This window comes from Triturus cristatus, chromosome 3_2 (genome assembly GCF_964204655.1).
Source record: "Triturus cristatus chromosome 3_2, aTriCri1.1, whole genome shotgun sequence".
Classification (NCBI taxonomy): Eukaryota; Metazoa; Chordata; class Amphibia; order Caudata; family Salamandridae; genus Triturus; species Triturus cristatus.
Window position 1 is genome coordinate 948,207,532 of NC_140584.1, and position 14,650 is coordinate 948,222,181.

At 45.3% G+C, this 14,650-nt stretch overlaps 1 protein-coding gene across 2 annotated transcripts in view; it reads left to right on the forward strand.

The window, feature by feature from the left end:
- Positions 1-14,650, forward strand: part of DHRS11 (dehydrogenase/reductase 11) — a 429,632-nt gene that overhangs the window by 294,380 nt on the left and 120,602 nt on the right. For both annotated transcript variants that reach the window (XM_085649463.1, XM_085649465.1), the window contains exon 4: positions 13,921-14,050. In XM_085649463.1, the coding sequence (XP_085505589.1) occupies positions 13,921-14,050 (130 nt within the window). The remainder of the gene's footprint in view (positions 1-13,920; positions 14,051-14,650) is intronic.

The following is a 14,650-nucleotide window of genomic DNA, read 5'->3' on the forward strand; positions in this document are numbered from 1 at the left end:
CACCACACTTGCCATTGTCTGTTTGAGCCTTGCTGGCATGTTGGGTTTAGTGCCTCGCCTGGGTGGGGACTGGTCAACCTCCCCATTCAGAACACAGGTAAAAACGCCAACCATTATGAACTCCATATGCATATAGCCCTGCGCTGCTGCCATCACTGTGACAAAATAGTTGTCTCTATCTATTTTAGGTGCATACACATTGATAAGGCATAACTCGTGTGCATCTAGTGTGCCCACCAGGATGACATAGCTCCCCTCAGGATATATCCGGACATGTATCATCTGGAATGGGACACAGAGCAACTCAAATTAAGGCCCCCATGCAAACCTGGAGTAGGAAGTGGCATATATCTTACCCCTCCATTTTTTCCTCAAGTATTTAATGCAATCTCCCCCTTAGGTGTGTTGCCTGGAGGAAGGCGATCGCAACCCCATATCTTTTCAAGTAGACATGCACTCTATATAGTTTCTCGGGCCTGTTCAACCCAGGTACATTCTAGGTTAGCAAATAGTACTTTGTCCCTGTGTCCGCCACGGGTATATTTAGTAGGTACCCGGACCCGCCTGAAGGGCCCTGTCAGCCACCTCACAACACCATATCACCGGTAGATGATAGAAGCGTCACACCATAACACGACAAAAGGTCACAACTTTCCCCCAAAAATTCTCCCCTCAGTCCTACCTGCAGGCAGAATATACAGGACACCCTCTGACTCAACCTTCGGCCAAAGGTGTACTGAACCTCACCCCAGTTTCCATCCCTTCCCCCACATATCCAGATACTTCTATAGAACTCTAGGTGTAAACACTGCCCGGGTTGCCGTGACCTCAACTGTCCGCAAGACCAGAAGTGGCCCCCGGTAACGGAAAAGAGAAAAAACAAGTGGTTTTGCAGTCTCTTAGGGGGTTATCCTCTTGCCGGCTCTATCAAGCACCCTACACAAACCCATAATCGCTGTTGAGCCATTCGCCTCCTATCCAGCATCCGTGCTGTTACTTAGTGTATCTGGAACCATGCTGCTTTGTGAGAATGAGTTCTGGTCAGCGGTGTCCAGTGGTGTGGTCTGCAGTGTTTCATCAGAACAGACCAGGATGTGGCCCACCTCTGTACTGTCCGAGACTGGAAGCTACACCGCTGATGCTGTCCTGCTTCTGGCCAAATGGCACGCCAAATGTTTCCGGACTCACCTCCAGTCGGGCCCCCCTGCCCACGGCCCAGTGCAAGAGGGTCCAGCCAGTCCACTCCTTCGGCGACTTGAAAAAGTACACTCAACACTCACATTGTATTCTCAACTTGGCAGGGAACATCGGACTGTATTTGAAGTTGCATTCCCTCAGATGTTTTTAGGTCTCGCCTGACCCAGCGCATGCGCTGGTCTGGCGAGACTTATTGAGAGGGCTCCACAAAGTGCTACCAGGCCAGCCTAGAGCTACAGTGCATGTGCGCGGGCGCCGTGCTTTACCACGTTTACTTTCACTTTCGGGGCCGCACGGCCGCTTTGATGTTTGATCGCGATCACTTTCACTTTCGCGGCCACACAGCCGCTTTGCATAGCCAATAGGTCTCACTTTTGGGACCTTACAAGTATTTAGTTATGCAACTGTTGCATGGCTAAACACTTATAAGGTCCCAAAGGCGAGACCTATTGGCTATGCCAATGCTTGTTTTGACTGCCATGAAGTATTTATGGAGGTCCTGCACCCTTTGGGTATAGTCTGGGAAGATGAGTGTTTGTCCTTTACCTCAGGGGCTGTGAGTGCGTACATGTCATAATATCGCATCTCTGTAGTTGAAGAGCTGGGCTACTAGCGCCCTAGGTGGCGCCCCAGGTTTAGGCGCCGCTGCCAGCACCCTATGTGCTCACTCGATCGGAAAGAATTTAGTTAGCTGTCTGGGTTTGAGCGTTTTCACAATCCAGTCCTCCAAAAAGAGTACTGTTGAGGGGCCCTTCGCCTGTTCTGGAACCCCAATCAGGAGTGTATTATTTCTCCTTGAGCGACCCTCAGCATCTTTCAGGCGCTCTTCCGTTTGTGTTGCACTACATTTAAGTTCTGCTACTGTGGCTTGAAGCATTATTATCCTTTTTTAGTGTTGTCACATCTTCTGTGTACGTGTCTCTGACACTTTTCATAGGTCGATGCGCAAGTGGTTCATCTCGATAGCCATTGTATCCATCTTATACTCCAATGCGGCTCGTGTCCCTTATATTGCTGCTAGTATTTCTGCTGTGGCTTGGGTTGGGTCCCGGGACTCTGATCCAGGCCCCCTATCAGGGTCAGGTCCCTGGACATTTGGTCTAGTGATGGTGTACGGAACAATCTTGTTAAATTGGGCTGCCTTTTCTCCCTTCCCCATACCTATCGTGAGGGCAGTGCAGTAGGGTATAGCCCTGGGTTGCACTGAGGCTGGTGTAGAATAATGTATAGGTTTACCTTTCCGGAGTCTCAATCTAGCACCAATCAAGACCCCAAGTCTTCCTCAGTTTCCGAGACCATTGGTTTCAGGGTTCGCCCCAACTGGGCATTAGTCTCTGGTATTCCCTGCAGGTTGTTGCAGCAGCACAATGTTTCTCACCTCTGCTGGCGGCTCCGGTGCAACCACAGGCTGCTATTATGGTCTGCCCAGGCAATTGGATAAGGGGCCATCCACTGTCTATTTTCTCTGTGCAGTCCACTCATGACAGCTCAGCTCTTCTCAGTTGCCACTCTCAGATGTTATGCAGCACTCTTGGGCCGCGAAGGGCCACTCGCGTTGCCACTCGCCCGTCGCCACACCATTTAGGGTCACCCATGGGAGTCTCCTAGGTGGCAGTTTCTTGATCAGTCCCCTAAGGCGCAGTAAAGCTCACTCTGCTCCGCTGTGGCACATCAGGTCTCTCTCCCTGTGGAGTCCCCCTGGCCCTCTTATTGTCCAAGCTCCCGACGATTCGGGTCCCCTCCAGGATTCTGCAGGATTGTGTTCTCCATGCCAGGAGCAACGAGGAGGCACGTCTATCCGGCCATCTTGGCTGGCCACTCCCCCTTGGATGGCCTTTACTACATATGAAAGTAAGCAGTTCTCAATCTATTTTGCAAAGCAAGCATATGCCCTGGTAATCTGAAAATTTCAAATAAGTTCAGTGCAACATGACTATCGAAGTCGTGGTTTCGAAGTAATTAATCCCTTGATTGATACCACAGTCCATGTTTTCTTATATAATTTAAAACAGCACAAACAAGAGTGTATTAAGAGTCCATTATCAAAACCCTTTTACTGTGTGGGTTGTAGAGGAGTGGGTAGAAAGTCAATGTATGCTTCCTGCTTTTAGGGTAAATCAGAATCACATTACTAGCCGGACCAGATGCATAATGTCCATTTGGTCCTTGGACGCATATAGTATTAACTGTTTTAAGGCGGTATATCTGGGAGATTGCATGTTTGTGGGTTAGTTGGATGATGCATGAAAAGTGCAGTGAAGTGGAGGACAACAGGTGGTTGAGGGAGGTGGAGCTTCAATAAATAGAAATTGGGGTTTATGACTCAAGGTTTGGCCTTGCATTTCTTATAAAGAGCTTTGATACAAGCTGGTTGCAGATGGCAGTGCCCTGCTAATGGGTACTTTATGTTTGCTGAACTGTGAGTAAATCAGCTCTGTACTGAGCTGATTACTGCAGTACGTCCTACATCCTACCTTCTCACGCGGGTGAGAGAGAGAGAGTTGGGATATCGGGAACTCTGACTTGCCTATAGCGCAAGGGGGTTTATTGGGTTCTGCCTGCGTCAGCCAGAGAACAAAGCACGTCCACATGAGTGTTTTCCCCTGTCTGTATGGTTTTCTCTGTAGTTTTAGGTCCCAGCACGTAGCTTGTTGGCAACTTTTGCTGGAGAACAGGGCCTGTCACGGGGTTCGCTTTCAAGAGTCGCGCGGCCAGACGCATGCGGTGCATCAGGCAGCATCACACTTAGGCCACGGGGGGGGGATACTTGGCAAATCTTCATGTTGTTTGGCTTGTTCCCAATTAAATGTGTGCAGGAGCCTCCCATCCCTGCGCCTTTGCTTTCATCCTCTGAAGATCCCTCAGGTTTGAAAGTACTTTTGGGAACAAGTTGTTGGTTCTTCTCACTTTGTTGCTCCTGCAGGCTCGGTCCTGCTTGCAGTATCCTGGCTGCCTTCTTCCTCCTGCTCCTCTCTGGTTAGCTTCTCAGCTTTCAACATAATACTCTACTCATTGTGTGCACAAACGCTTCACTGTATGCACATTTACATAAAGAGCCTGGAAGTATTCCTTAAGAATATTTATTGCCACCTCTTATTTCACACCCCTTTCTGGGTGGGAGGGACACAAACATCCGGATTCGTTTCCTGGCTTGCCCTAAGTTTCGCACTGAGCTGGATGGTGTCTATGCCGGAAACCGAGTGCTGCATTTTCTGGACCTAACATTGATGATTAGTACATTAGAGAACACCTTGTGATTTGTCAATAATGCATTTACCCGCGAAGAAAAGCATTAAAGCCAAGGGCGAGAGGCACACCGAGGGATAATTACATTTCAGGATTGGAGGGTTGGCAGTGGTTGGGTAGCGGCCATCACTTCCCGAAGGAACATCATTCTGTTGTCCCAGGGTGCGTTGTTTCATCTTTTTTTGGAAACCCTTCTAATGGAATTATCAAGATGAATCGCAGAAGAACCGGTCGATCGGGCTCAGCCGTCGGTAGCGTTTCAGTGTGCCCCTGACCTTCAGCCTTCACACTGGAAAACGGCGTGAAACGGGATTTTGCATTTTGATTTCTTCTTGGCATCAGAACTGCAGTGCTTTTGGCAAGACAGCCGAACATCTACTTGTACCTGGCAGCTGGCCGTGTCATGGAACCGGTCCTGTGCCTGTTCTGCCCTCTGGATCCACTGACGCCTGTTTGCGGCTCCATACACGTCCTTTCCTCCTTTCTGCCTGCTATTTTTGAAGACTGGAATATTTCCCGAGGCGTGTGCTTGCACACCCCCTGCCGCCGCGGCAAAACTCCACTCCGCTTCATGCTGAGATCACGTGCTCGGCTGCTGGAAAGTAACCGCCCCGCGCACCCCCACGCACGTGCCCAGGAAGGTTGTCGGGGTCGACGGTTAATGTTTTCTTGTTTTAGCCACGTGTCTCACGTGCCCATAACAAGGTGAAATTCTCTTCCTTTCACACTGAAATACAGCACAGGTAGCCAGAAAAAACACCTGCCAATTACAAACACCGTCGAATCTACCTTTTAGAATCAATAAATCGAAAATATTTGTTCTCGTCTATAGCTCGTAAATGTCGGAACTGTTTTATCCCAACTATGTTATGAAAATATATCCGAGCCCGAGCGTCATTTACATTTTTTCATATAGTTCGAATCTACCTCCAAGTACACGCCAAGGGATTTTAATGGAACTCTTTTGTTACAACAGGAAACTGTGTGACAATTATGTGTGTTACATTACATAGAGCAACGCTCTGCTTTGGTTCTGTGTTAGAAAATATAGAATGGAACGTGGAGAGGCGTAGGGACAAAAAACTGTGAAGAATTTGTGCTTTTTCGAAAAAAATCTGTAAGAAATTCAATTGACTATAGTTCTTGAAGTGCAATTGTTTGCAGGCTCAGTGTTTGCTCCATTTTGTCTCATTTTTCTCTCGATTTTTTTGTTTTCAAACCATAAAGGCTCATTAAATGTTAAAAGGTTTTCAAATCCAAAATCATCACATTACTATCCCTCACTAATTAATAAGCGAATGCATTTAGTAATTATAAGGTTCAAATCAAAGTCATATGAATGAGAGGAGATATTATTTTAAGTTCTCTCAAAAGGAAAGATTCTCCTATAAAGAGAGAGTGAAAAAAACATGTCTGCCATATGGCTGAGCTGTATTCCACCCTGCGCTAGCTTAAATCACACAATTCTAACATTTGCTCCACCGACACTTGGTTCCCACAAAATGCTTTAATAAGTAAAATAATTTTCTGAGGATTGTTCCCAATGAAGCTTCTCCAAGCAACCTTTAAACTCTGCAGCAAACGAGATACATTGAACCAGCTTGTACTCTGCAGGTGCACTGTAACAATTAATTAAAACATTCTACAGTTATCAAGTTAAGGAAAGCATTTCAGGAGGAGCAGGTCCTCGTGCCAGCCCCCCTGCGACAGTTCTCCTCTCCTGCTTGGCTGCAGTCCGCTACCCTCTGATGCCTGTCTTCCTGCTGCCCTCTGTTTGCGCCTCCTCTGCTCGTTTCTTGCTCTGTTTTGCCTTATCTGCTTATTTTTCTGCCCTCTGTTTTGCCTTTTCTGCTTGCTCATTTTTCTGTTCTGTTTTGCCTTTTCTGCTTGCTCATTTTTCTGCCCTCTGTATTGCCTTTTTCAACTCGTTTCTTCCCTCTTCCCGGTGGTTTCTCAAGATTTGTCGTAGGGGGAGTTGGCATGACGGAGACCTCACACTGCAGCGCCCAGATACCCCCATGGGTGACAGTGCCGCGCTCTACAAATGCTGATTGATGAACATGAAAAAGTAAGCGAAGTAATATTGCATTTGTTGATTGGAACTTCAGCTTCTCCTAGAAAGAAAAAGGCACAAAATATATGAAACAAGATGTCAATCTGATGATAGCCATTTTAAAATGCATGCTTACATTTGGTGTGGTCAATCTAAACATGAACAATACCCAGTTAATACCTTTTCTTTTTTACATGATAATGTCGATAAAAATGAAAAACATTTATAAAAAGTAGCCCACCCACAGTTAAGCATAATGACGTTATTCTATGCATATTTCCAGTTAAAAAACAGGGAGAAGAAAAGTGACTGTCCTAGAATCACAGGATGTTTCGTGATCATGTGCCCATAGTTTGAATGTTTAAAGCAAATCTACATGTTCCAGAATGCAATATGCTGCTGGCTAGAAAGGCATGGACGGCTGGAGGTATCACATGTGACACCCAGGGCTGTCTTTACAGCATTATAGGCCCCCGGGCAAAGCAGTGCACTGGGCCCTGCCTATACAACCACTCCCAGGAATAAAAATGTTTAACGGAAAATTAGTTTTAAATTCTGGTCTGTATGGGGCCCCTATGCTCGTGGGGCCCCCAGGCAACTGCCCAGTGTGCCCAAGCGTTTAGACGGCACATCTCTGGTGTAAAAGAGCAAGAAGCCATTCTGGCAATATGTGAGGATAACCATGTTACATAAGTCAACACATAGCTAGGCCTTGATGGATTGCTATTAAACGCTCAGTTGTGTTTACTAGGGGTGGGCAGAATTTGCGAAATTCACTTTCGCAAATTATCGCGAAAATGTTAAAAATCTCCGCAAACGCGAAAATATCGCGAAGATGCAGAAGTTTTTTTCCCGCCCGTTCCCGGTATTTTCTGCGTGGTCGCGGCTCGCCAACTTACCCATGCGGTTGCTCGCGGGGGCGGCCATCTCACTTGTCTCGCGGTGCATGATCGCGAGAAGAAAGACGTGATCGCGCGACGAATGACGTTACTGCGGGCGCGAACTGTCGCGAGACAGCGCAAATGGCTAGCAACAATCCAACATCTCGTGGAAAACGTAACCGGATCAGGAAAACTTGTTGGCGAACGCGGGTATTCAGGTAAGGCGATCGCGCGCACACGAGAATGTATGATTTTACACCGCGAGCAAGCAAAAAATTTCCGGTAAAATGCGGATTGCGGAAATTTTGACATTTTCACGCTCTCCGCGGAACGCAAAAATGTCAAATTATCGCAATTTCCGCGAGCGGAATGGAATTTTAGCCCAGGCCTAGTGTTTACGTACACACACCAAGGAGATATTTGAGGACATGCCTATATGCAAAATGACCACTTTGAAGGCCCAATGCTTAGTGATGTTTAGAAACGTTAGAATGGTGCAGATAGTAACACATGGAAATTCCCGTGAAATACCAGTGTCTAAAGAGAGAAGCCTCTGAGGTAGATTGAAGTGCAATTAAAGGTGGTCGTTGACAGGCTGAGCTCACACCTGGTAGTTCTTGAGATGTGCTGCTGTCTGCAGGTGGTGGGAGGCAGGGTTGGACTGTCCTACATGGCAATTTGGCGGTGCCAGAAGAGATGGTCTAACAGGTCAGTAAGTGGGCAATTTTAGACTGTCTGTTGAATGTCTGGTTGGCCAGTGTTTACTGTTTATTTCACTGATAATACCATAAACATTGCATGCTGCAAGCACAAATCCATGCAGACTCCCATACCTTGCAAAACGCTTATATAGTGTACTTTTACAGGCTCAAACCTGCCTTGATTTGCATATTGCAAATGTGGGACATTTTTTAGCTGTCTGATTTGCTAACGTTTTAATTTGGTCTTGGCCTTGGCCTTTTTTGTGTCCCAGTTCTGACCCTCGTGGAAAGGTGCACTCATTTTTGAAGACTGGCACTTATGTTTTCTCCATCAGACTTTCATCCAGAGCAACTGAGAGAAAGGCGTAAAAAGGTGAAAAAAAGGTGAAAGAAATATATAGAAACAATGACAAAGTGAGAAAGGAGGGAGGCAAAAGAACTTGCAGGATTAAGATTAAGAGGCAGAAAGTGTGAAGTGGTGCAAGCAAAACTAGGCAGTGGGGTCTCTACATTAATTTTTTTATTTTATGAGTTTACAAATTAAGCCCTTCCACACAATCTTTTTTGAGCTCCTAATAAGGGATTTTCTCTCCCTCCTACGAGGCGTGGCTGCCAAGTTTCCTAGGTCGATGCATGATGTGCTGCTTCAGTCTATTTTTTTATTTGAATTCTAGGACTTGTAGTACTGTTTTATATTATAATGTAATAACTAAGAGTACAAGTCCTAGAAGTCAAAGAAAAAACGTAGATTGGATCAGCATATCACGCATGGACCTACAAAATGTGACAGGGCTGCGGGTTGGGGTATCGTAGATATCTCCCTTTAAGGAGTAAATGGCACAGACAGGCTGCAGCCTAGAGTGCTTTGCATTTACCAGCCAGGAAAGTAAAGCATGGTAAAGCCGAGGTACAAGGGTTTTCTATGAGGCTTGCCCAGAAGGAGAAGCATGATCATGAACAAATTGTGTTCCAGGCTCCATCATATGATATAGCTCAGGCAAGGGCCTTAGCTGATGTGATGGCTTCCCCATCCACCCACGCAGCTACCAACTGGCACCATGTCACGAGGATCACCTTCGCTACCAAGCACATATGTGTTTAGCCAAGGAGCATTCTGATTGCTGGGGCTTGTAGACCAATACTTAATACAGAAATCACAAAACTAGTATCACAAGGCAAGCGCTGTTCGCTAAAGAACCAGATTTGGCTGGAGGTGACTCGTTATCACATTTGATCATTTGTCATTGTATGACCAGGACTGTCGCAGTAGTACAGTAGTGCTGGAACAATTTTCAGAGTTGGGTGCTATCATCAATGTTACATTACTGAAGTCATAGGGATTGTGAAAAATTCAAATTTCACACAAAGAACAAGTATAACAAATGAGCCTTGCGGGTTCTGCCGGTGAGTATTAAGGATGTGGCAGGGCCAGCTTTAGCTCTGATGGTGCCCGGTGTGACAATGTTTGTTGGCATCCCCCCAATGAATTCCTTCGCTATGGATTCCCTCACTACGACTCTTTAACAGTGCCCCTCAAGTCTCCATAACTTCTTTCTTTCACATGCATTTCTTTTGATTTATAGCGCCACTCATGTCAGTGTAGGGTGTCAGAGCACTTTACATCACACACACATTAGACAGAGACAATCAATCGTACATGAGTGAATCAGTGTGTAGGAAATGTTACATAAGACAGAGGAGTACAAGGTGTAGGAGTCACATGTCACCCATACTGGTAGACAGTATAGCTTAAGAGTGCTTGGTCCGGAGAAGCAAAACTTCTTTAAAACCTAATAACATGGTTGGGGATTGGCTCTACTATTAGGATTTTAACTTAAAAACTGCAAGTAACAAAAGGATCTCTGTGACAAAAGCAGTAACCCACTGAACTATTTACATTATAGGCACTCTGTGATTTGCATGGTGCACGTACTTAGCAGCATATTAACTCTGCGTAACCTTATTACGAGACAAGACTTCTACTCTCTTCCCAGCCCCCCATTAACCCCTTCCCTGCGGGGGTAATTCCCCCACGGTGCGAGGGGGGGGCCGCGGCGCCCCTGTGCTCGTGACGAGCTCAGCTCATCATGACTCACAGTGGAGCTGTGCTCATGGCGAGCTCAGCTCGTCACGACCCAGCCCACTGATTAATTCTCCCGCACAGGCGGGGAATTAATCGCACATGGGCGGGCCGCGGCAGTTATGACGAGCTCAGCTCGTCATGAGCACAGCTCCACTGTGACTCATGACGAGCTGAGCTCGTCATGAGCACGGAACAGGTTAATCACCAGAGTTTTGTTGATATTTTTATTGCTACCTGGAAAACACTGGCGGCAAAGAAGCTGCAGCAGGTGCTTTTACAACTACAATATATTTGAAGGCACAGCTCAGCCCCCCTCCAGTCTCACACCCGGTGCCATGTCACCGGTCAAACCGCCCTAGCGCCAGCCCTGGGGTGTGGTATGTAGTCACTGGTGCAATTTTGGAGCACACTGTCGCAAACATATTACCAAAGCATGATGTAGTAGCTCACTGTCATTTACAGAAAGCACTTTTTCAATTGAAATGGCAACAAGTTTTGCACTGACACTCAGTTTTACTGATAAAACGTAACAGCGCACAAATGATGATGGGTGGAAATTGAGTTTCAGCAAATATTTATCAGTTACACATCAACTAAAGTGTCTTGATCCATGTTCTCCTTCACAGATTCTTTCGTAAAATACCATGCTTGTGTCTTTTTCCGTGCGGGACTCCATGTTGTAAAACTGAGAATTGTTCTGTCACTACCACCGCAGCTGTATATGTTAAAAAACTCAAATAAAATAATTCGAAATAAAAACTAAAGTGTCTTGATTTGCTATGATCCTATTAAAAACTTTCTTTCCCTCAAACTTCAGCATTGCAAAAAAGGTGGTTTATTTGTCCTTTCTGACCATTAGTATGATTTAAAATAGCGGTACTGTTAATTTGTGGGTATTTAAATATTTTTGTGTGTTATAACACTACAGCCTTTCCTCCACACTCTGTGTCCCAGTAACATTGTCAGATAGTTTGCTTTACAAAATATTCTACCTCTGCAGTCAGAGAAAAAAGTAACCACCAGTTTCCTAGTTAAAAGAATAAGCAGCAATCTGTCATAAGAATTAGCCTGACATTTGACCTCTGTCTTTGAAGCACAGCAAATGTGACAAGATAAAAACTAAATCGCAGTGCAGACCGACGAGCAAGAGACATGTTGCGTGTGTGCACAGTGCTGGTACTCCCTGCCATATCACACCGTGTGATGGTTTGCATAGTTCTGTTGTGTAGCAATGGTGTGTTTCGCGGCCACGCTATCTAAGAAATCAAAAATAAATCAGCATACCGTTGAAGGAGAATACTCGATTTGATATTGCGCAAATAGCAATTTACAGAGGACAAATTTGAAGTCACGGCAGTAGTCATGTGATTAACTCGAGACGACTACACATGACGGCTGTCACCCTTGCACCCTCCCACTCAACTTGACAAGGCTATAGTGGAAGGTGGAAAAGCCTGAAGAACAGGTAGACCACAAACCGAAAAAATGAAATGCTCTGCTGTGCAGGTCAGGTGCAGGGACTTCCAGAGCTCGAGGCAAATTGACATTTTGTTGTTTGGCACTTCCCGTCCCCTAGCAACTAGGCGTTTTGTTGCGACCTGGAGAGGCAGCTTTCTAGAGCGGGCTTGATGTTGCGGAACAGCAGTCTTGCTTTTACTTAATCTAAGTAGTTTACCAGATACTAGTTAATGGTAGAGTTTGATTGTGGGATAAATTCAGCTCTGTCGTGTTCTGTAGATGAATTGATTCAAAACTGCTAAATCATTGACTGTCAACCTGTTACTTAGGTGCCAGAATGTAACAGGCAATTAAAATGCGCCTAAAGTAAATTTTTCCGGCACATGCATCAAGCATTTTACCGGCCGCAAACGGTCCGATTCACAGAATCGGGCAGTTTGCGGCCGGTAAAATGCCATTTCTGATGCATCAAATCCAAAACCCATTCGCAATATATGTAATCGCAAATTTTGCAATTACCTAAATTGCGAATGATTTTAGGGACTCGCAAATTGTGATTCCCTAGTTGGGATGCATCAAAGCCTTTCCTAAGTGCGACTTCGCATTTAGGAAATGCTAATTACCATCAACTGCAAGTTAATGGTAACTTGCAAATACTTGGAAAAATGCACAAAAGTGCATTTTTCAAAGTGCCATATGGCGCACACATATGCCCTTAGGGCATATGTTTGCGCCACATGAGCATACATGCCAAATTTGGGGTGCAGCAAGGTGGCCTTTTTAGGCCCCCTAGCACCCTTCAAATTGCATTCGCAATTTGTGAGTTCCTATATGGTTCTCGCAAATTGCGAATACCTTCCCATTCATTCCTATGGGCCTCTAGACCCATAGGAATGAATGGGAAGGCATTCTTTAATTGGGAATCGCAATTTGGGATTCGCAATTAAGGAATGTGTAGGAATCGCAAATATTTTTGCAAAACCTACATGCATAGGTAATTGCGAATCCTTAATAGCGATTCCTTAATAATCGCTATTAAGGAATCGTAATTGCCTAGCTTGATGCATGTGCCCGTCTGTGTCCTAGTTAGAGTTTAGAATTGCGCTTATTTTAGTTGAGAGTAGGATGACTTACGAGGAAGAACAAATGTAATCATTTTGTAGATATTTACGCCTGTAAATATATATGTTTATGCCAGACCATTAAAGTTTAAAAAAAAATAACTGGTGGAAATTCAGCTCAATAAAACTCGGCCTTTTCACCTTGGATCCCATCTTTAGATGAGGCAGCAACAGGTGTAGAGCACATTCTTGTTGTATTCACTGCTGAGGTCACTGAGAGTATAAGTAAGGCAATGTGGGTGGATATTTTTCATTGTCTTCTGTGCCAGTTATACCCTACAGTGTTTGGTCTCACACTTGTCTTCCTTATCTGTTTGTCGGCAGACCAATCACCCACAATGCTTAAACTTAGAGTGGGCTTTAGGCCTGCCCCTTGCTTTATGATTCAGTGTCTTCCTTGTCTGTGTCAGCTCTCTACTCCCGAATAGATGGTGCTCCTCTTTATTTCTTTGTCCCGCCGAGTGGTATGTTTTAGTCTGACCGTTGTTTGATCAGTTGAGTTGTATCATTTCATCAGGAATCAGTTTTTCCTTTTGCATCTTTTTATAGCAATTTATTTACTTTTCTAGGTCGCCACTTCCTCGTTCCCTTGTGTTTCTGTATTTAATTGCCCCTCCTAAACCCTCTTTTCACCCTGTGTTGGGTCCTTGTTGCTCCCATCCGCCTCTTGCTGCCATCTCTTGCCCCTCTGTCTTTACCCCTTCGTGCCCTATTGCGCCAGCAAAGCTTCCTTCTGCCACATCATTGTCATCTCCACCGTCTCATTGCTGATCATGCCCCTTCATCTCTTCCCGCATGTTCATCACATTGGCATCCATTTTGTCTCTTTCGCACTAGCCTCTGCTGCTTTGGACACCGTAGAATCTCCTTATCCCCACTCCCCCTGGCATCATCAGCTCCTTATCTCCACTCCCCATGGCACCATCATCTCCTTAGCCCCACTCCCCCTGTCATTGCCATCTATTAACCACATCCTCACTCGTACTTGTAGTTTTGCCAGTGCTTGTTTTATATGCCAGCATTTGTCTGGTAAAGAGAGTAAAACAGGCCAGCACGCTGCCTTACTAGTTGCCTGCCTTTAGTGCGATAGGGTAGCACTTTTGTTTGTTTTTGCAGAATGGAAAACCTACTGACTTCATTGCTGACCAAAAATGTCTTTTTTTTCCTCCATCTTTTCTAGTGTCCTTGGCCACATATTCCAGACCAGGAGTACATCTCATTTTTACAGCGCCACAAAGCATGCTTTGAAAGCGCTTACTGAAGGCGTGCGCCAAGAACTGAGAGAATCCAAGAGCCACATCCGAGTGACAGTAAGTGCCCGGGTACTTCTTTCAAAGGTTTGTTTATTGCATCTCAGCCCCCTTTGCAGACCTATAGTCTACATATGACGAGGGGACATAGTACAAGAAGGATATTCAAGTTTATATAGTGCAAAATAGCCAGAAGCAACACAGAGCTGTACAAAGATGGAAAGAAGTAAAGTGAAATAGTAAGACAATGGGGTATGTAGAAGAGGCCAATGGGCATTGCCAGCCGGGGCCATCACCCGGAGGGTTACAAGTGTATGAGTTGCTGAAGAGTCTTCAGTTCCTAGCAGCTTAGGTGTTTTATTTTCTTTCTCAAGCCTGATGAGGTTGCTGCCATGAGTGTTTGGTAGCCCTCCTGAGTTGGCGCTGACTAGAGCAGGAACACCAGGATATTATGACTAGATTAATGGCATTTTTCTAGGATATATGATGTTGGAAAGCGAGACATGCTTGCTGACAGCTATTTATTAGTCTTGTATTTTCGATTGAATTGAATATTATGTAGTTTCTTCTTGTGTGTATATATGTGAAGAAATTGTTTCTTCTTTGAGAGAACATATGTACTCTGGCATTGAACTATCAGATGTTTAAATTTTAGGTGTT